The 23,212-nt window shown below is 41.2% G+C and overlaps 1 protein-coding gene across 17 annotated transcripts in view; it reads right to left on the reverse strand.

Annotated features, from left to right (window-relative positions):
* MARK3 (microtubule affinity regulating kinase 3) overlaps positions 1-22,658 on the reverse strand; it is a 61,917-nt gene extending 39,259 nt beyond the window's left edge. For 9 of the 17 annotated variants that reach the window (XM_033062672.2, XM_033062671.2, XM_033062669.2 and 6 more), the window contains exons 1-4: positions 22,272-22,657; positions 14,271-14,309; positions 9,758-9,949; positions 3,939-3,992 (exon numbers count right to left, since the gene is read on the reverse strand). In XM_033062672.2, the coding sequence (XP_032918563.1) occupies positions 3,939-3,992; positions 9,758-9,949; positions 14,271-14,309; positions 22,272-22,322 (336 nt within the window). In that variant the 5' untranslated portion in view covers positions 22,323-22,657. Of the gene's footprint in view, positions 1-3,938; positions 3,993-9,757; positions 9,950-14,270; positions 14,310-22,271 lie in introns of all 17 variants that reach the window. The other 8 variants (XM_033062674.2, XM_033062663.2, XM_033062660.2 and 5 more) reach the window with 4 other exon arrangements.
* Between the last annotated feature and the right edge of the window lie 554 nt (positions 22,659-23,212).

The following is a 23,212-nucleotide window of genomic DNA, read 5'->3' on the forward strand; positions in this document are numbered from 1 at the left end:
CCAAATTGTAATTTTAGTTAGATAAATGCACTCCAGATTGTGCACCCTTATCTATTGCATGTCACATTTTGACACAGATGGGGATATCTGCAAATGCCTGACATTGAAATATGTATTATAGCCTATTTCTGAAAGAGGAATAAAATGCAAAACATCATACAACTTTCCCAAAGTACGATGGATAAAGGTTTTACAGATTTCATTCCCCCAAAATATTATGTGCATTCATTTCTAGGAAATGATGTAGTAGCTATCATCACACAAAAATAATTCATTGCAAACAGCCTCACACCTCTGAGGTTCCCTGCCCACAGGAGCACAGAACAAGATGTAATATCAGAAAATGTAACATGAAGATTCTCAATATCAAAAAATATTTTCTTAGTTTTAGGAACTTACTTGTCATAATGAAACTATAAAGGCAGACAAACAACTGAAAACAGTTCTCATTAGTTTAATTTCTAATACTGAGATTAAAAACTACTCCCAGCTTGTTGAACAGCTCATTTTCCGTCAACAGGAGCTCTACAAATGTTTCCAGGCAAAGACAAACATCCTTAGTCTGCCAAACAAATGGCTTTCAGCTTTGTTGTGGTCTGGTCCTTTGAGTGTAAGCTATGTCAGATACAGGAAAAGAATGCCATTTAATTAATGCTGTGAGCCAAAAAAGTGAATAAAAAAATCCAAATGAACCAGCAATGGAAGCTGATTCTTTTAGGTTAACTCTCTTTGAACACAGCAAAAGACAGACTAGAAGTGCTCCTGCAGTAGCTATCACAAGACCATAACAAATTATTTTAAAAATACTGGGAAAGTTTGCTAAAAAGTGATTCAGTGCCAACTGCAGAGCACCAACGTCTCCTGGTCACCTTCTCCTTTAAAGGAGGTTTTTCACAGGATGTTGTCCCAAGCCAGCTCAAGCCTGACCTGTGTATTAGGCTTCTCCTGGTAACTGCTCACTGAAATATGCCCTACATCTTATAAAGAGCCTCAAGCAAAAAGCCTTTACACAATACAAGTTTGCCTCAAACTGAGAACAACGTGAAAACAGAAAGGGATACTCATTACAAATAGAAAAGCCTGAGCATTTAAAATTCTCAACCTTTTCTTGCAGTTCTTAAAACACTGATTGACCCATGGTCAGAAAGGACACGAACCATGTTAAAACTGATGTTTAAGAACACTCAAATGCTTTAACAATAAGTATTGCCCAAGTAAGTACCAAAACATCTGCACATAATGAACATAAATATTTGGCTGAGGAGCCAAGTTCTCAAACAGGAAAATGAGAAGTGATTTAGTGCTATTACATGGGCTTGCTAAAAAAACCCTTGCATATAATGGTATTGCTAATTCAAAAGAAAAAAATATTTTTTGTCTAGGAGGAAGTAGCATCAGCACTTGTTTGCAATGGGACCAATAGCCACTGGAACTGCATACACAAGTCCATTTGTGGAGAATAGTGATGATGACTAACACCACCAACATGGGAAAAAACCTCTAAGAATTCCCTTTTCTTTCAAAGCAGGGAAGTACCAGTTACAACTTCCTCTTCACTAAGCAAGAACAGGAGAGCAGTACTTAGGTCCTAAAACAACATAAAGTGTAGCTGCATGTGGCAGCCACAGAACTTCCTCAGCAGCAGACAAGAAACTCGACCCTTGCAAGAGCTGTTCTGCTGAGTATCAGTATCGAGCTGTCAGGGCTGCAGAGAGGGCATACCAAGAATTACTGCTCCGGAAAGCAAAGCAAGTTCTTAACAAGGTTAACTTCTTCCTGGCAGCTGAAGTATCGATGTAGAAGATGGAACACAAAGAAATCAGAACTGGCAGCCTTTAATCACCATTTGTTTCCCCACCTAAGGATGACTCGGGCATGCAGCTACACCGCAGCTGAGACACTGTACACCACACCCTCTTCTGGGCACAGCCCTTCCCTCCCCACCATACCTCAAATATTTTATCTCTCTCTCCAGAAGTGCAAGATCAGAAGCACTTCCATCTTAGCTTCCCCCGCTAAGACCCACAGGTCGTGTGAGCAGTTGGCTCCAAAGGCACCGAGGCTGCAGCACTGCCGGCAGCGCTGGGGAGAAAGGGGCAAAGGCTCGCAAAATAAAAAGCCTTGGTCAGGCACAGCTGGCAAGTAGTTATGTTGTGCATTCACTCTGCTTCCTACAGCAAGCAGGCACTTAATTTTAAAAAAAACTGCTTTCAGTTTTTTTATTGAAAACTGATACATCTTGATAAATTTTTTCTGTGCTTGTATAACAAATGAACTTAGAGAGGAAAGCACATTAGCAATTTCACTCCACAAATTTGATCTGATATCTACCCTGTTATTTGGTACTATTCTTCCAGACTCCCTTTTAAGAAATCCAGTGGTTCCCAAGATCATACTACAAATCACGCTTCATAATCTAATTTTATAAATTGTAAATAAAAATTAAATTACAACAGAGATGGAGTCACAAGTGCACACTGAGCTAGCTGAAACTCAGTAGTCAAAGGCCCATCATAGATACTTTCAGTTTGCGACTTTACCAACTGAACACCTGTGACCTGTAAAAGGTTTGTACTGTATCCTAGTATGAGCTCAAATTGGCATTAGGGCCCAATCTCAAGTAACACCATTTGAAGGACTATGATTTTACATTTTAAACTGAAAACATGACCTCTTTACTTCTCTCTGATTATTCTTCCCACACCCTGATGTTTCCCCTTTTAATCACACAGGTTTTGTTTCACTTTCAAGTGCTGCTTCAAGCCTTCAACCATTTTTATTTAGGTGTTCCAAGCTGCAATCTGCCACAGAAAACAACTTTATCTAATCCATCACATTACCTAATTTGCACTTTATTTTCACCTGGTTACCCAGAAACCACCAATAACCTCTAGGACTAAACTTTAAAAAAGATGAGAAAAATGCACCAGATTATCTACTTTTACCCTACCTACAGAGTCATCCAAAGTTGCTACCTGCTCGGTTGACAGAGCCTTTCTTCTACAGGTTATTCTTTGCCTCTCCACCAAACCATAAAACATAAGAACGTTTTCCAATTTACTTTTGCACCACTAATCTTGATAAAATAATATAGTCATATGATCTTTTTAGTATTTGCATAAAATACAAATGTGTATATTCTCCAGTTTACCCTAGTTACTCTCTTTTCATTTTGTTTGCAGGTAAATTCTGTGTATTGTCTTGTTCAAACAGAAATATTTCAAGAGGGTTTTTAGCAAAGTACTCAAAAGTAAACAAAAAGTCTTTGACTGCAGCACTTAAAAGGCCAGAGTTAGAGAAGTCCCAAGTAAAAGTAACATTTAAATGTATTTCCTGCATGAACTTCCAATCAGACTGGGTTGCTTAATGCAAGAGCAGGGTTTATCACTCTGTACTAAAAAGATAAGGCGATACAGCTGTAACAGCACATTAAACATTCAGAGCTAGAGGGTAGAAACCAGAATAGCCATGGCCCAATTTATTTCATACTGCATCACCACTCCTGCTGCAAACTACATGAAAGGCACAGATACTGCTTGGCCTTCAGTCCACAGGCAGTATTTTCAAGGCCAGTTTAAGAGGACAGAACATGAGTTGTGCATTTCTAAGTTTAACAAAGCGACCGGCGTAAAGGAGACATGGGGGCATGACACCAAACCACAGACGTCCTCTCTACAGAGTCAGCTCTGCTTGGGAGACAAAGGAAGTGGCAAATACCACTGTTTTCTCAGTTTACAGCTCCATACGAGTTCAGCTTGAACAACTGCAGGGTTGTCAAAAATATCTGTTATAAAACCAGTTATTAAATACAGTAGTCAGACGTGTGCAAAGGTATGCAGTGCTTCAGATTCTCCAGCACAGGCATTCAGGATTAATGGAAGGAGGTGGGGAAGTGAACAAGTTATAATACAGTTGAAAGATTAAATGTAAAAACATACCTTTTGTAGACTAGTTGGGTTCAGCTGTGTTTTGTCAATTATTTTTATGGCAACCTAAAGGAAGAGTTCATGATCAGTATTTTCCATAAGTGCAATACCATGTCATTACAACATGCTCAAATCCAGTAACAGAAATGGAAAACATGAAAATTGCACAAAAACGCTTAACATCCTTCTGCAAATTATGTACTTGTATGCTAACCAGAAGCAGGAGTGGAAAACCCCTAGTATTTTAAGGCTATTAAGATGAGAAGCTTGCTGAATCTTTGACTTGACATTAAGACCATCATACCCATGGCAGTGGAAGCTCCAACAGCAGACAGTGCCCCAATAGAGAGCAGTGTGCCTACAGATAACATTCACACAGCACAATTACACAACAGATTACACAGTACTGACTGGGCATTGGCAGCTTCTAAAAGCAGATATTTCAGAGCATATTGAAAGCATTTCCACACAAATTTGGCAAGAAGTAAGTTCATCTTTGGAAATCCACTAAATATTTGTGTCAATTTGCTCTCTGATGGGTATTATAAAAAGTATCACTTGGGAATCAACAAAAACACATTGGCAGTAATACAACATTTTGGGTAAGTACATTCCTTTACTTGTTCTCCTTTTTTCAGTAAATGCTGCACAGAAATATTAAAGAAAAATATAAAAATTTCACACAATAAGCAGAAGATAAATTCCACACTGTGCTAACTAGTCAGAACCCAAAGATTTGAATCAATCAATAGGCAACAGAAACTTTAGTGCAATCCAATTTGGATACTGGATGAGGTAGAACAAGAAATTAGAATCTTTCTAGAATTACACACCAATTGGTATTTTTCCTTTCTAAATTAGAGACTAAAGGTACCAGAAGAAGCTCCATAGAAGACGGTGCGTCTCAAAGACACAAGATGCTGCAACTCAGCTATCTACAATATCTCACTGATGCAAAGGCTTTCAACTCCAATTTTCAGCTCAAACAGTAGATGTTGCTGCTTCCCATGCTACAGCTCCCATTTCCCTGCATCACTCTGTGCTATCTTTGTCACCTCATTAACTTGGGGTTGGCAACATATGGAATACAGAATATCTTACATCAAAGCCAATTTATATCCCTACATTCAAGTGCAAGAACACAGGGAGGGATTGTCACGATGGAGAGGGTAAGAGGGGAACAGTGTTCAACGCTTGGGTGCATCACAGAATTACATAATGGATATGGTGTTTTTCTGAAACTGATAGTCAAGACTTATTTTGAGCTCTTCTAGATGCAAGATACGATGAGACATGATTGAGAAGCCATCTAAGAATGCTTTTACTTTGGGGAGTGTTTTCTTCTAAGGCAAGCCACTGAAATTAAGGATCATTATTTCCTGAGGCAAAATTCCATTGCAAAACCTTGAGAAATCACTTCAAAAATACAAACAAGAGAGAAAAACATTAAGCAATAGGTATTTTAATATTAGCAGCTGTGTACCAAACCCAGAAAGATTTTTATCTCTACCTTTATGCTTGTTGTTAACTTTGTGACAATAGTTCAAAGTTATTAGCTTCCTGCAATCTCTTTTAATTCCATACTGGACGCAGTGACCACGGCCTTTGTAAACAGCAGATAATGTTATTTGAAAGTGACCTGGTGCCCCAAGACTACCCATAGCTTGGTAAGTGCATGCCACTCAGAAAAGGTTACATTTGTGCTCTTGGCTGTACCATTGTGGTCAATCTTTAAAAGATGTAAACCTTTTCCAACACACCAAGTCTTAAGGTACCATGTTACTGCAAAACCAGCTCACCTCAGTGCGCACTTGGTACCAGATGATCAGAAAGGTCTCTGACACTGCCAAACAAATTAAGCCCTGGAGATACAGGGAGTGTACAGACCTCAGTTTTCCAAAAGAGAGACTCTCAGGCCTGTTCAGTGCACTAATTATAGCCTTAAAGGCAGGATGAATTTAGAGAATTCCTATCCACATGCATGCTGAGAGTACAATGTGTTAACATGAACTGTGAGAGCTTGACCCCATCATCAGAACAGGGAACAACTTCAGGTGCCTTGATAAGGTCTCCAAATCACAGGCAAAGGCAGCCTGCCCTCAAGAATAGTTCTGACAAGTCTGAGAAAGTTAAATGGAGAATTTTCTAAGTACAGTTAATAAAACATTAAATTGCCTTTCAAAGCAGAAACTTTGCTGTCTTCACATAAAGTGCATTTTGAACAGTTTCATATACTGTGAGCTAGGGCCAGTGCTGGAAAAATGCAAGACCACCTACACTATTACACCACTGCCATGATATACTGTGTGAAATTGTTAATAAAATTAAAATTGAGTTTGCTTTCACCATTCAGAATAACACAACTTAAAACACTCTTCTTACATGATTTGAATAAGGGAGTTAAAGAAACCAGAAGTTGGGACACTGAGCAAATTGGCCAAACTGCTACTATTCAGAATGTTTTCTCCCTCTTAAATTTCAGTTTTTCCAAAAGAAGAACAGAAAGAAGATGACAATAGATTCCTTGGAGTCAGACTTGGATTCTGAAAGAATTCAGCCTCACTGGGAAACTCCAGCTTCCTGGCTATTAACTGAACACATCTTTAATGAACAGAAGGGTCCATAATAATTTTAGCCAGATCAGTAACAGCAGAAAGTAGTTTTATCTTTCAGATTCATTTTGGTAAGTACGGAAAACTTGCCAGAGGAAACATCCTTTGATAAAACTACAACAGAAAATACATGAATTGCAGTCAAAGAATTAAGAAAAGCAGATTGACAATGAAGACTTGTGATTTCAAAAGGGCAGACAGTCTACAAATAACACTCTCCTAGGCAGAGGATCAAGAAGGATGGTGTGTCCAAGCACCTGCTCTAATGCAGTGAAGCTGACCTCTGGCCACACACTCCTTGCAAGACAATTCAACCCCCTTGAGTTAGGCTGATGTACTGATCATCTCCTGAAGAGCTAAACATTTCTTCCTTTCTGTAATTTGAATATGGGCTCTCATCATGCATCCTGCAGACACACTAAAATGGAAATGAAAAAGATTCCTAGAACTTAGTCCAGCTGGAAACATAAAATCTTCATCTCAAGCAACAGGAAAATACCCAGGGAAGGTCTCCAGATGCAAGGAGATGAGCAACTACCCTGAAAGAATGCTTAAACAAACATATCCTCCTCCCAGGAAGCGACAGAAAAGCCCTGATCTGCATTAGGATTTGGAAGCTCCTCAGCACAGAGATATAAAGAAGGAATTGCCATAAAGTAAAACTGATATGGTTTAAAAGGACATTCAGAACAGAGACACAGATAACAAGGAAAAGATAAGTGGGGTACAAATACAGCAAGAACACAGCAGAGATGAAAATTCCCTTAAGTGTAACTCCCAAAACTAAGCACTCAGTTTAGGTTTTGGTACATAAGATGGAAAAAAGAACAGGAACAAAGGACAGGCAGCAGGAGCAAATGTGTAAAGCAGGAAATCACAAATTCAGAAAGCTAAGTGCCATCTGGCTGAGGCCAGGTTGAGAATATGACCCTGGAATTTTTACAAGAAGCAGGTTTTCAAAAGAGAAAGCAAAAAAAGCACTTTTGCAGCACAGGTTCTTAGCATCTACCAAGAACAGAACAGCACAGCTGGGTTTAGAAATGAGAAGACAATTTTTTTTACCAATTCATCATAAAATTCCTATTCATCATAAAATTCCTGAACTCAAAACTGGTAGGGAAAACCCAAGGGAACAGAAGGTTTAAATGCAACATATTTTCCTACAGTTCATGTACCCTACGGAAACACACAAGATATGACTACCTGGACTACTGAAAAACCTCATCTGGGAGGCTGCATGGAAATTTTTCAACTAGATAGCTGAAAAGTGCACAGAGTTGTGGTTTTTGTCCCTAAAAAAGATGACTAAAGAGATATTAGGTTGGAAATAAATGAGTAAGAGTCTTTCAAGGACAAGATTTTGGGACCAATCTTGTTTAATATCTGTATCAGCAGCCTTGGCACAGGATGTCAAACCGTAATGATTAAGTCTGTTACAGGAGTTAAGAGGCACCATCAAATACAATGGAAAACCAATTTAAACAACCTTGGAGATCAGTTAGCAATGAAACTGAGATGTAACACACAAGGTTGGTGCTGCTGCTGATCACAAGCAAACACATCAATTTAACAGCCATGAGAAAGGCTAGCACAATCTTAAGATTGATCAGATAAATACTTCTGTAAGGGCAAGGGTGAAGTAATGACATTGGGGAAATTGCTGTCCAGAATACTGGAAATAATTCTGGTCACAGACATCTAAAATTATAAATTGTACATTTTATCTAGCAAGATAAAATTTTACTCACCTCCCTCTTAAGAAAAAAAAAAGTTTTAAATATCTTGAAGATACTTGTATAAAGTTAGCTTAATTGTTCTCTTCTAAGGAATGACATTAATTCCAGCGGTCACAACCCAGAAAATATTTATGCTCTGAATTGATTGAACTACATCAATTCCATGAAAGTGGAAGAAACCCAGTACTCAAATCTTTCCAAATTTAGCCAAAAATGTTACACTGTCCCCTTCATTTGTTGAAATTTCAAACAAAAATAATGAAACAGAGGTCAACACAGTTATCTGCAAGTAATGGAAAATGTACTTCACTTTTCACAAACTGTGACAATATCTACCTCCAAGTTCAATACCTATAATAATAGCAAAGAAATACTAACCAAGTACTTGCATATCTCATCTTATTAGTATCAGTAAAAAGAGGAGGAAACTTAACTGGAAAGGAATTAACCAAAAACTTTCTCTACAAATGAGAACTAACTTTAACATCAGAAGACAATGGGAACTGTCGGTCAAAAAAAAAATCCACCTCAACAGCTCTGGCAAAACAATGTCCTCTCTCTTCTTCCCTCTGTTTCTGCCACTGAACTCCATATTAGCTCAGAAAAGAGAAATTCCCTTAAAGCACTGCAGTCAGCGACACAGCTTCTGTAGAAGTCTTTGCTGGTATCAGCAAACATTTACTTCATCAGACAGGTTTGGCAAGAAAAGGTCAGCAAGGTGCTTCTCCCTGTTTCAGTACTTCAGAGTTGCTTTTAATAAAACAGCACCAAGACACACCTTATTGTAACAAGCAGACAGGACTATAGCTACCAAATGAGAACCACCACTAAGTACAAGTGATTAATTACATTGCAATGGCATGCAGAAACTAAATATGGAGCTGAGTTCAACTCCAAGAAGAAAGCTTGTCTATACTACACACATTGAGCAAACTGTCACTGACACACAGACTATCACTGAACAAACTGAAGCATCTTCCCAAAGCCACCCAGCACAGTAGACACCCAGGGATGATCCACCCTGGGATTCCTAGGAGATATACTGCTTTGGCAAGAAAACACTGCATTTGGGCTCCTTGGAACATAATTAAGATAACATTTAGTTCTCATGCCTGACTTTGCCTCCAATAGAGCCCTGCAGTACAGAGACACTAAGAGACAGTCTTTGCAACAAGCTTATTTAATTGCTGTATATTGATCTGCTTTTTGAAAGTGGAGGATTTATCCAAGAATATTAGTAGCAAATTTTGACATAATTCAGTTGGACAGAGACCTGTCAAAAATACAAGTTTAAGAAACCATTTCCAAGAGAAATTGTTTTGTAATCGCTACTAAAAAAATAGTTTTCAATTTCTACTTTTTTCTACATCGGTGTCAATATCTAGTAAAATGTGCTGTATCTTCACTGACTTAGATGATGCTATTCCAAGAGAACCTTCACAACTACAGCAAATCACTGCTGTTTACACCCATACCACTTTACCTCTCTGCCAGTTAGGATGTGCCTTGCCAGTTTCACTTTTGCAAAATTGCCCTTTCCAATCGTTTTAAGGAGTCTGTAATTTCCAATATGCGGCTGCTCATCGGCACAGGAGGCTATGGAGTTCCTGCAGCGAGCTCCAGAGCGCCCAGTTCGAGAGGAAACTTCCTGCCGTGCGTCTCCATGGGACGTGTGCTGCAACAAAAACATACACGGGTAAGGCTGAGGAATAAAGACAAAAGACACCAACGATGAGAAGCATGCAACATTCAAAAACATCAGCAATGCCTTTGAAGAAACCTTCAAAGGATCCAACTGAAACTTCATGTTCATGCTGAACTTGGTTCTGACGGGGGCAATAAGGTGGTGCCCAGTTTGCAACACCATGTTCACCTCATCGCCTGGTAAAGACAGTGCAACATCACCTGCACTGCAGCAACAGCTGAGCACTTTTAAGTAACTTGCATGGACTGCCAGATCAGGTACAAAATATGGATGTGTCTGATATTATTTCCCATTTGCATTACTGTGCATAACTAGTGCAGGAAAGCCTTTGGAAAGGAAACATGAATATAGATTTTCCAAACTATCCTTATTGGACAACTTATATTAATAAAATAATAAAAGGGTTTTTTTTCTCTCATGTGGTACTAAACTTGTGCTCCTACAGATCCACATGACTGAAAATACCCAGGATGACCTGGAGAACAAGGGAAGAAATCTTATCTAATGTACTGAAACCTTGACTATTGATAGCCAGTTACAGAGATGAGACACTGCAATCTTTCAAGTTCCTTTCACTCTCATTTCCCTGAACAGCTACTAATTGCAAAAAAGGAATGGTTATATATTATCTATAACAGTCTTTACTCATTAGATCACATGGTTAAGATTACAGTACTTTTTCATTTCCTGACAGCCTGTTTATGAAAGAGTAGGTGCCCTTTTACATTCTTAAATTATGGTTGAGGTCCATACACCAACCACACTAATTAAGGTATTAGTTAGAAATGTTTAGGGCCTCCAAATGTGGAGCAAATATCCAGCTCCACCAAAGGTGACACGTTAAATTTACAGTCATCCCAGAAACCCCAGATCTTGCTCTTCTACTACTACTCCTCCTGCTGAAACCCATTGGGGACAATAAAGAAACTGGCATACAGCAACATTCAGTCTGAAAATCATTGTACTGTGAGGATGAGATCATACCTCAAGAGCTAACAACCATGGTACAGGCACAAATGAACAAATCCATGCTTGCAAGACACTTGGCAAGTTTCACTTGCCTGATGTAACCTTGTGACCATATACTCTGACATCTTAGGTTCCTTGATTTGTTAATTTGAGTGCAACAGCTGTGATCGAATTATTTCTAAAACCACATTAATTTCATTTAAAAAATGCTACTGATAGGAGTCTATGGCAACTCCTGGAAAATTGCTTCAACAGTTACTATTTTAAAAAACACACAAAGTTTTAGTATCAATCTGGCTTTAGCTTCTCCTTACTGCCTGGCTACTGCATTGCCACAAGATTTGCACTTCCCATAGAGGTACTTAATTTCTCTGATCACAATACCCTTTCACTTTAGTAAGTGGTATGTATATTGAGTTCCCTAAACAGGTTCCTGTACAAATGACTGAAGACAAGGAAACATGTCCCGTACTTCTGGTGAGAACCCTCCTCTATTTTTCCAAGATCTTTTTGTGGCATTCATGGCAGACGTGGACCTACCACACCAAGAGTAGGTGCAGCAGGACTTAACACAGAGGCTGTGTCTTCTGTTCAACACTCCACTGATTTCACAGGGGCAGAACTAACCTTCTTTGCAGAAGACCATCTGTACCTGACCACCCAAACCTGATTTACTGTTTCTCATTCCTGGATCCTTACATGTATGATCACATTTGGCTGAAGTGAAATGCAAAATTTCCTTTCATGCAGAATACCAAGTGTTCCTGATGAGTGGCCCATCCTGCCCTATTTCATAGTCTAGCAATTTTAGCAGTTTTCAGGAGCAAGAGTACACGTTTTTTCCAAACCACTAATAACTGGCACAAGAATAAGCAGCACACCCGTAACAATATCCAGTAAAAATTCAAGGCTTGATAATTCAGTGCTCCCAATAATATCTTGAGACCTAAAACGTTTATCAATCAGTAATTCTCAAGGAGAGGAAGGACGAGCACTCAACAACTGAAGGAACTACTAAGACAGCGAAATCCTATATTAACAATTTCAGTATTTTGCATGTCCTTAATGTCAGGCTAGTGCTGATTTTTCAGGCCATCTTAGCCACCACCCCTGTGTATACTGGCACAACAATGCCAATCCTCTATATTTCCCTAAACTTTGACTTCTAACAAACCTTGCAACACACAATACAGAAAACTTCTCTGTCAGCTCCTTTTGTACCTTTTAGTGTCAAATTATTCAGACCAGCTAGAAAAAAGCAGCAACTGCTGATGCTAGATGCTAACATCCTCCTACACTGCTAGCCCTGGTGATCAGAGACCAGGATGTTCTGTACAGGGCCATGAGGATATTTCTTGGATATATTAGAGGAAGGTTCATTTCAGTTCAAGTACAGCATCCCAGGAATACAACTGTACTACTTACACTGCACTTCACTGAGTTGATAACTTTCCTCAGAAAAAGTATATCAAACTATTTGAACTACAGCCCTTCCACACCTGGGCACTTGGCACGAGCTGGCTTCAGCAGGAGCCAGACTGCCTCCCAGCAGGGCTTGTTAGCTTAGGCTCTCCAGCAGACAGATTCAACAACTTGAATTCAACAGCTTTTGAACCACCCAGCTGACTCTGAAAACACAGTAGTTGTGCTGCTTTGTGCTCAAACTAGAACACTGCTAGTCCTGAGCCAGCCTAAGAAGCAGCTGAGACGTGGGCATCAGGTATGACGTATTCCCAAGCCACAGAACAGGTCAGTCAAAATTGATCTAACTCGTACCCTACTTCACATAAGCACATCAGTTAAAGAAAAGATTTTGTTTCACTAACAAACTCTACTCCACATAGTAAACCACCAAGGTTAATGTGTCTTGAGAGTTTCACTGACCTCTTGTTGAGAAATGACTTCTTGTGTCCTACAATTTTCTCATGCTTCCTAGCTTTGCATTTAAAGGGTGGAATTAAAAGCTGTGAGCTCATTTGGACTACGGTTGATAAACTGAACACAATCTCCTTGTATGGAGGTATGCATTTCCACCACAACCTAGATTATTTCTTTTCAAGAATATGACCTTTTTCAGCTGTTGGTTTAAAGTATCAAGCTGTGTGTTCCCTAGCAGTTCAGTTCTCTCCAACTGATTTGCTCAAAGACATGTTTCACTCTGAAGAAATCCAGTCATTTGCAACCATATCTAATTTGGACTATATTCCACTTTACATAAATAAATCTATCAGCAAGTCCTTCCTCTGTCAGTTACATTATTATACTGAACAAACAGCAAGCTTTCTAAAAACCACAGAAAACAGATTGTCCATTTCAACATGGATTTTCTTTTGCATATGGAAATGAAGAGCATAAACTCAAAACTGAGTGAAAGTGTTTCTCCCAACCTAGTCATTTTCAAGAAGCTGTGCCAGGCAGATGGAAAGTTAAATGGTGTAGGCAAGAAGCAAAATATAGGTGGTCCAATAAAAGCTCAAATCATGCATTGGCTTGTATAGCATCTGGCTGTGCTCAAGTACTTCTCCAGGGTAGTTTCCTCAGCAAACAGATTAACAGTGCCAATCTCAGCCCAGAGAAATGGCAACAGCATCCTCTGCTCTCCAAATCAAGATGCAGGTCATTTGTCTTTTCCCTCAAATCTGCAGATTTTGCCTCCCTCACTACACTGACCCCCCTAAAACTCTGTTCAATTTCAGGTTTCTTTTCCAGGTCCACATTTATATGGTTTCAATAAGATACAGGGATTGTCTTAAAAACATAAGATTCAAAATCAGCATGTGTTTGTTATAAGTTTCCATACATTATGGTAGGTGAGTTGTAGTTCCTGGAGGTGCTTTCTGTGTAAAAATAACACTTGCTAATGAACTCACCATTTGAGTGGCTCCCAAAATATCTGTCTTCATGTAAAGCAAGACTATTACACTCTAGAGGGAAACTGAGGCAAAGAGATTGGGTACTTTGTGCAACTTCAGTTTTGCTAGTCCCCACCTCTTCCAAAAGAAAAGTCTCCTGAAATCCACTCATGACAATAAAACGCTTTCTTCTGTGTCTTGGCATGCATCAAGTTGCATTTAAAAAATCTTTTAAATACTTTAAATGTTTGTTCTTTTTTTTGCACCATCCACTTTTCAAGCTAACAGGACAACCTTTGTCATTAAAAAAACCCCAAAACAAAACATTCTCCTCCTCCCCTCAGCCCCACCCTATTATTACTCAACCCAGAAGGAAATGAAGTAAAGCATCTCCATTTGTGAGAGACCTTACTGCAAGGGAGGGACTGAACTCAAGACCAACTATATTTGGAACACAACACAAAACCCACCTTTTCGCAAAAGCCTTCCCCCAATGATGAGCCGACATCCTTTCATAGCCAGATAATGATTAGCATGAAGAGAAAGAAAAAAGAAAAGGAAAAAAAGTAAAAAGCAAATGAAGTATGAGGGTGTCAACAACTGAAATCTTTTTGGTAGATGTTAGTTTTATCCAGTATCTGTATGGTTTCAGGTATCTTAACATTCAGAGCATTAAAAACACACAGGACAGTGGGTGACTAGCATCAAAGTTCTTGAAGTGCTTAAGAAGGTGCCAAAAGCTGAGGAAAAACCTGAAAGAAACAGAATCTGATATCCATTTGAAGTGGTGAAAACCAGTAAGAAATCAGAATGTCCAAGACCTGCAAAAATCCATGTTTAATTACAGAAAATAGGAAACTCTTTCTGAAACAGGGGAGGGGGACAAATGGCATCAACTTTTTTAAAGTATTTATTTAATTAAATAGTGAGAACTAGTTTATCATCAACAAAAATGAACTAAAATAATTTAATCTTACTGAAGTCTCCTGGAATGTTTATTACCTTAGCTGTTACCTCACCTCTGCATGAAATACTACAAAGTGATATAGAATTTCTTGGAAAGCCGTCAGACCAGTAACAATCACGACAGACTAATTTCATTCCAAATTTTTAATTGTAATAAGGAAAAACTGTACTTAAAGCCTATACCTTATAATGCTAATAATGTAAGTATTCCAGGACATGAACATTTGAGACACTAAATTGCTTCATTACCTTAACCTGGGCACACAATATATAAATATAAGGTAATTTCTGGCTGTGCACTTCCCACTAGCACTCTCATATACACTCCCATATACAGAAAAACTTAATAGGAAATATATCACAGTTGTTGGTTTTTTTTTTAATCTCAAAAATATTTTAAATCAAACATGCAAAGACAAAATGCCACTGCAGTCCTTCCTAACAATGTGTATTTTATTTCTCATTCTCATTAACATCTTTAAGAGCACACAGACTGTTGAGCACTACCCAGTGTAAGAGCAAAAAGGCAGCCCTAAGGATATGCACAGAGGTAGCATCTTACTGAGCACAGATATCCCTGAAACAGCACAGCAGGGCATCCTGCAACTGCTGACGAAGGAATTCTACTGGAAAGTCAAAACAGAGACTTACGCTTCTGGCAGCCACCAAAGGGTGTCACAGCAAACGCTCGATCACAATTGTTTATATAGCAGTTACTGCTCTGGGATTCCCTAAATCATCATGTATTATTTTCCCAGATTATAAAACAGGAACGCAGCAGGTGAAGATGCCCTGTACTTGTCCTGATTTTACTTCCCTCCCACCAGAGACCAAGGCACAAATCAGGATATGGAGTGAGGTGGGTTTTGTCAGACCCAGCATGCATATGTTTGCATAACCAATTATTTGGTTCCAACACATATAATTAAAAGTTTTTAGATCAGCTTGCTCCATAATCAATCTTAAGGGTAAACAGTCACAGCTTCCATCTCACAAAATTTTAAAGGGTGTCCTACGAAGAAAAATGCTGTCCACCTAAAGTGGCACCAAAGCTATCAACCCATGAGGGCAGATTTATTCACTGATACGGGCTACAGTCCAACCATTATGGATGCTGTGATCACGTGGAACAACTGAAAGGGTCAGAATTAATCAAGAGAGACAAGCAGACCCTCTAGAAACATAATACAGATGTTAAGGAAAACACTAGTTGGGATGCTTCCATTGTCACCAGAGGAAGATTTCACTGTGCAGTTCTCAGACTGCCATAGTGTTCATTCATGTAATTGGTATGACATTCATGAAAACAAGTGGCTGTTTTAATTAGGTCAGATCTGTGAAACCATCGGATTAAAGGGGGAACCTGAAGAGTAAACAGCCTTTAGCACATGGAAGCTATACCTCTGACACACATTCCTAATTCCTCCACACCTCAGTGAGTAAGGCAGAATAAAAGGAAAAAAAAACAGGAGTAATACTCAGGACACGGCAGATCGCGCTCAAAGTGAGCACAGCAATGCAATGCCCTACACTGGGCAGCTTGATGGAGGCGGACAGTACGGACAGAGGACACTTTCACCAGGCAGAGGGAACGCTGCTACCCAGAGCAACACTCACACACTCCTAATTCTGGAGTGCTGACAGCAAAGCACTAACAGTCCTCAGCAAAGGAAGGATGCTCCCGCCACAGACATGCAGGATCTGGCTAAGAGTGCTCCCATGTAAAACCACTACAGCCTCTGCAACGAGTTTGGCAGTATTTGGTTCATGGTCTATACAGCATATGAAAGAGAGTGAATCTGTAATTCCATGATTAGCACTGAACAACACAACAGTGAAGAAATCCTGCTTATATAATCAAAAAGATAAGTCTGGTGCCGGTTAGAAAAGCTCTTTAAAAGCTCTTTTGTTGCTTCACATTATCAAGATCTGACATTCATCATATCTTTCCAGCCAAAGTTCCTTTACTGCTGATTAAAATGGATATTTATTGACATCAGCCTGGGGAATAATAGCTAAAGAGCCAACCATATTCTATTCTTCATCAACAATACTGCCAACTAAGTTGTTTCCAGAATCATCACTGTCAGTAATTACATGCTAAACAAAAAAGAAAAAAACCCAACCACCTCACAGTTGGTTTTCAAAAACCACATGGAGCTTACAGATAGAAAACTCTGCTTAGGCTTTAACCCTGCAGGAACAAATTTTATTTGAAAGTCAATTTCTGTTTACACGTATGTATATACATATTGAGCTCAGTAACTTTCTGCTTTATGGGGCAAGAATTCCTCTTAACCCAAGGGTTTCATCCTAATCACAGGTGTACTCAGTATCTTTCAGGTTTTTATTTTAAGAGCAGTATGCACCTATTTATCATATGTTCTAAAGAATTGTAGTGGCAGATGATCTCCACGCTAAGCAGAGCCAACCTTGATATGCCATGAGCCTAAAAAAAAAAGTGACCTCCATTTTTGATCTGGCTGACACCCATGAGGCAGCATTACTTGACTGAGGAGAAAAGGAAGTTGCAGACACATGCTACTTATATATCATATGAAATGGAGATCAGGAGAGACAAATGCCTCCACTCTTTGAATTCCTTTGACTTGAGTCACCTGAGACATGTTGTCAACAGGAACTGCCCGCTTACATCAACATGAATATATCTTTTGGCTAGAACTAAAATGGAGAATCGAGCAGGTAAGGACACCAGGTGAGTGGGTAACAAAAGCTAGGAAGAAGTCTATAAAGTTCAGTGTACTAAATACTGTATTTCCTCTCTTTTTTTGTTGTGCTCTGTTTTTCAGACTACCACTTCTAAGCCTGCAACATAAGTCACATTTGGTGGTGCTAATAAATTTGTCTAACTATGTAACATTGTCTGGAGTAAGGTCCTGCAACCTAGTTTTTCTAAGTTACTGAAATAATGTACAAAAGGGGAGAAAAAGTTTATTTCCAGGAACAAAACATGACAAATTACATTGCTGTAAGTATGTATCTCTGTTTGCAGCTGTGGCACAACTCATTGCCCTAGCCCTAGGGTGCTGTGCTACAACTGGCTTAATTCAAACCAAAACAAAAACACTAGGCAGCATTTCTAACCTTCCCCACCTGAACTGGACATTGTGTCTGCTGCCACAGAATGGGGATAACTCCACTTTTCTTAAGGTTTTATACCAGTCAGATCAGAGCTGACCAGACTCGTCACACAGCCCCACGATAATTAGCGCTGGCACAAACCGCGGGTGGGAAGAGGCACCCGAGGCTGATGCCCCCAGCAGCCTCCCATCAGTGTGAGCCGACTGAAACCAACTGATTAAACACCACAGCACAGGCTGTCCAGCACAGCTAAGAATTAAATGTCTCACTGTAAAAATGTGAAAATACTAGCAGCTGGTAACTCGCAATGTCATGCAGCCTCACCAGGTATTTTCTGAGTACACAGTACCAGGCCTATCAGGCATCAGCATTTTTTTCTGCTCTGTGGAATTTTGGCACTAAAAAATACATCCCAGGTGAATCCCTAAAATATTTTTTATTTCTAGTTATTTTGCCACCTTAACCCAATTGAATTAAAACCAGAACATTTATTACAACTGGTGAAAAATATGGAATATGTAGATGGTCCTGTAGAAGAAAATCTGTCAGAACTGTTGGCCACAGGAACGCTTCCCTCATCAGTCCCTTCTTTACAAAAGCCCACAGGATTTCATACTGTGGAGGAAAGCATTTCAATTACAGATCTATCTGTAATAGGAGAAGACTGATAAATAATATATAGAACAATGCAAGCTTGCATATTGTCTGCAAATGTTCTAATGCATTTCATAGTTAAATGGTAATAAACCAAGACATACTGCAGTAACTTTCCCAGTATCTTAAAATACATTTTTGTACCTAACCCTGCCTTTACTAAATCTTTTTAAATAAAAAAAAAATGGTGGTACTTTCACTGCACAGGATTCTTTTGTGCAAGCACAGTTGCCATCACGCTGGCATTTTTCAATAGCAAATTTTTCACATTAGGCACAGTCATGGAGATAAGAGCATATTTTAGTCTTGCTTTTCCTCAAATTACTTAAATTTTTAATTCAGGTTGGCCTGCAGAAACAACACATTCAAAACAGATGCCCTTTTTTCCCCCCAAAAAACCCCACAGCTGTGCAATGAACACGGAGGTTTTAATTAAACTCTTTAATCCAACATTTTTCTTTTTTATTTCATGCTGTTAAAAAAAGTAATCTTCCAACCTCCATACCACCTGTATTTCCTTGTTTCTATCTATAGTTTGCTATCATCATCCCACTCTTTGAGTATTTTTTAATGAATAGTTGTCCTACTCCTCACAATCTTGCTCTTTCTGCTCCTATTTCTTTGTCACTGGTTGTCCTCCATCCTGCCATATGCACATTCCTCTGTGACTTCTCTCATCTTTTGTTTCCCCGCTTCTATCTTGCTTTCCCTCTGTGCTTCCATACTCTATTCTCCTCCATCTTCTCTCCCCTCTGTCTCATCACTAGTAAAACAGGTTTATTCATTCTTCTGTCATCTAAAGTCCTTCTTCTGTGTCTATCCTGTCTCCCAGATTTGCATGAAGGAGGTATCTGCTGCCTCTGTTGCTTTCTTTCTCACATGCAGGACATATTTTTGAAAAAGACAGAGAAGATCTGACCCCGTCCTGCACTTCTGTCCCCTAAGCAGCTGGCAGCCACTGCTGCACAAGCCATGGCCAGAGAGGAGCTGCTCTGTCTGTGCAGTGAGGAGCCAGCTCATCGCAGGCCTACAGCCAGCTTCCAACTGTCCAAGTGTGAAGTTCCTATGATCACAGATCATCTGGGATGCCTTTCCTCTCAAAACCAGGTGACTAGGAGCCAAATTCTTTCACCTCAAAGGCACTAAAGGCTTGGTAGCTCTGAGAAGCTTTTGGGGAAAGTCACTGTGACAGTATTTCCACTTTAGCATGTCTTGATAAGAAGCCTTAGGAAAAAAAAAATTTAAAATCAAGTACTGGCAATTATACTTTTTTATTCAACAGAACCTGCCAACCACTGAACACGGTTAACTGCAAGCACAGACAATGATAATTTACACTCACTGTCATTCTGGAGGCTAACTTCATTTTCAAAGCTGCAAGTATAGGCATGGATAAGCTATGATCAGCACACTTCAACCAGATTCAACACCAGCCAAGCCTTTGTCAGCAGTGGTAACCTTCCAAGCAGAGAGAAGGCATTAATAGGGTCCACAACCATGGCCCAAAGGCTAGCTGAATACCTTGGCACCTCCTAAGCCTCTTCAAAGAGTCCTCTGAATATTAACTAATTAGACTTCTCTTATGTGAAAGAGAATGAATCAAGGCTCAATTTACCTGCCAGCACAACACACCCAGATTTGGATTAGAAGAACAGTTAGCTGAAGTATCAAAATTATTGCATTTGATATTAAAAAAGAGACCTGGCATTCACAGCTGTAGGGGTAACTCCGACAGACTAAATGTCAGATTTAAATTTAGTTTTTAAGCAAGGTGTAACAGAATAGAGTTTGGTAAATTTCTAGATAGCTGATGGCCAAAACATCAGAGAGCTTCCTGAGAAATATGGTATTGTACTGAGAGGGGATGCTTGGCTCACTGGATGGGGCGAGTACTTGGATTAATCACCCGCTGTCAATACCACTACCTACAGGTATTTCTGTGGACATCAGCACAGAATACAGCAACTGAAAAATATGCCTTATTCTAAACCTAAGGCAATTCATCAGCAAGCAAGACAATCCACATACGTCAAATTATGAAGATAACTAAACAGAAGTGTTAGACCAATATTTTCAAGTGAGAACAAGGTGCCTTAAGTGGAAGACATGTAAAAATCTAACTTCAAGTGCTAGAACACACAGCTTGTGAATAATTATGTCTCCTCGAGGACATATTAAGTCTTTCCACTGTTAAGTTATCCATAGTAGAGTTTGAATTAATTGGGGAATCTGATCTAGACACTTTCTAAAATGGTTTACTATGTGGCCTCCATAGATTCACATGGAGATTGAAAACCCCAGTCAGGTTTGGCATAGACTAAAACAATCATCCAAATAAACTCTGCAGTGTTTTGTAGAGTATGTTTCAACTTCAACTCTCCCCATGGCATAGGAAGGGCCGCCTAATATTTTAATTATTTTCTTCCACAAGACAGGAAGCTCATTGAGATTTTACAACCAAATATGCTTAGTTGGCTTTTTGCTCAATACAGCCCTTAGCCTGCAGGTTGCATGTAGTGCTAAAACAAATAAAGATCACAGAAGTTAGAAGTGCCTATTATGTCAATAAAATCTAAATCCCTAGTAATGCAGTAATTGTTCCATGCAGCATGTTCTCTAACGCTTTGTCTGGTCTTGTTTTAAACAATGGGGCTACCATCACTTTTCTCGGACTATTTATGGTCTGGAACAATCCAACAGTTTTTCCTGATCTTTAACCAAAGCTTCCACCTTTTATGCAAGTCCAAAACATAAGAAGCCCTTGAAAATAAAATTTTAAAAAAGCCTCCTCCATCAAGCTTAGCGTCTATCTTGTAAAGAATATCAGATAGCCTTTACAAAAAGCTGAATACAAAGTTCACCAATCAACCGATTTTAGACTACAGTGAACGACAACTCCCTTCTGTTTATCATTTAGGGACATGTCAAAGCCTATGCAGAAAAATGGTTAGACAGGATACACCAGGATCAAGGAAGTTTTAACTTAAGAGAAACAGTTTCTATCTGCAGAAAGGGAGTCTCCTACCGAGCTTCGTGTGTTGCTATAAGCTCATGTGGTAGAACTACTTATTTTTTTGTTCTTTCCTCCTTTAGCATACGACCTTTGCGTCTGACTTAATCTTGTAAATAAAGTGCCAATTCCTAAACCTTGGCTTTGTCAAGGTAGGGAACAAAAAAAAAGGGGCGGGGGGGGGAAGGGATATTTGGTGTGAAGGGAAGAGGCTCCCTTGCGCGAAGGGTAATTCCAATAAAGAAACCCTTCTAATGTCATCTGAACAGGTGACTAGCCTAACAGCGTCATTACCATCGAGAACCCTGCAAATTAAGCAGGGAACAGGCCTATTATCTAGGTCACCTAGCCCACCCCTAGCCAAGATGAATTATTCCCATCTGTTTACCAGAGGTTTATTCGGGTGCTTCAGCAGTAAGTTTGCATATCGGGAGAAGGCAGCCGACCCCCACCGCGGATCCCCATTACCGACATAACCGACCCGATCCTCGCCCCCCTGCGACACTCAGACAGTACACAGGGGGAATTAAAGAAGGGACACTGGCTTTGCGAGGGATGCCCGCAAACGCCACGGAGCCGGCGAACCGTGCTGTGGAGAGGTTAAAAAAATAATCAATTCAGAATAAATCGGCAATTTGGGCAGCGCACAGGCAGCGGGCGGCTGCTGACAGCGCCCCGCGGGGCGATGCCCCCGGCGGGGCCGGGCGCGGTGCGGGTCCCCCGCGGCCGCGGTACTCACGTTCTCGGTGTCGCGCTCGTTCACCGTGGGCAATGGAGTCCGAGTGGACATTTTCCCTCACTCGGGCGGCCGCGGCGGCGGCGCGCACAGACACACACACGGGCCCCGGGCTGCGCGTCTGCTCCGAGATGGTGGTCGCAGGGAGCCACCATGAAGGACGAGGTGCCTGGCGGGGGGCGGCGTCGCGTCGGTGCCCCCCCACTAGATCCTCCTCGGGGAGCGGAGCGGCCTCGCCCCCTCCGAGTCCTTTGGGCTCATCCTACAGCCGGGGTCCGCAGGGGTCAGCAGCGGGGAGGGGGCCGCCTCATCCAGCGGGGAGGGGATGGAGCCGAGGGAAGGGATGGAGCCGGGAAAAGGGAGGCGGCGAGGGAGCGGCTCCGCAGGGGAGGGGGTGAGCGCAGGGCGGGCGGGAGGAGGCGGCAGCGGGGCGCCGCGCAGCCCGGCTTCTCTCCGCTGCCGCCGGGGCACGGCTAGCGCAGGCCCGCCGCCCGGGGGGCTGCCCTCTCCTTCCCCCGCCGCGGCCCCGCTTCACCGCGCCGCCGCTCGCATCGCGGCCCGCCCCAGGCTCTGAGAAGGCCGGCGCCCCGCGGGCTGCGGACGCTCGGTGGGTGCCCGCCCGCTCGCCGCTCCCTCCCTGCCTGCCCCCCGCCCGCCCCGCCGCCACCACCGCCGCCGCCGCTCCCGGACGAGGCAAGATGGCCGCGCTGCTCCTCCGCGCCAGCCCAGCGCCGACATGAACCGGAAGGTCCCGCCCCTCGCCCGGCGTGTGCGGGGGCCTCGGGGCCGGGACCGGCCCTGTGCTCCTGGGATCGGCCCCTGCCCTCCCGGGGACCGGCCCTGTCCCCTGTGCCGACCCCGCTGTGCTCCGGGGATCGGCCGCTGCCCTCCCGGGGACCGGCCCTGCCCTCTGTGCTGGCCCCGCTGTCCTCCGGGGACCGGAG

This window comes from Catharus ustulatus, chromosome 6, assembly GCF_009819885.2.
Source record: "Catharus ustulatus isolate bCatUst1 chromosome 6, bCatUst1.pri.v2, whole genome shotgun sequence".
Taxonomy (NCBI): domain Eukaryota; kingdom Metazoa; phylum Chordata; class Aves; order Passeriformes; family Turdidae; genus Catharus; species Catharus ustulatus.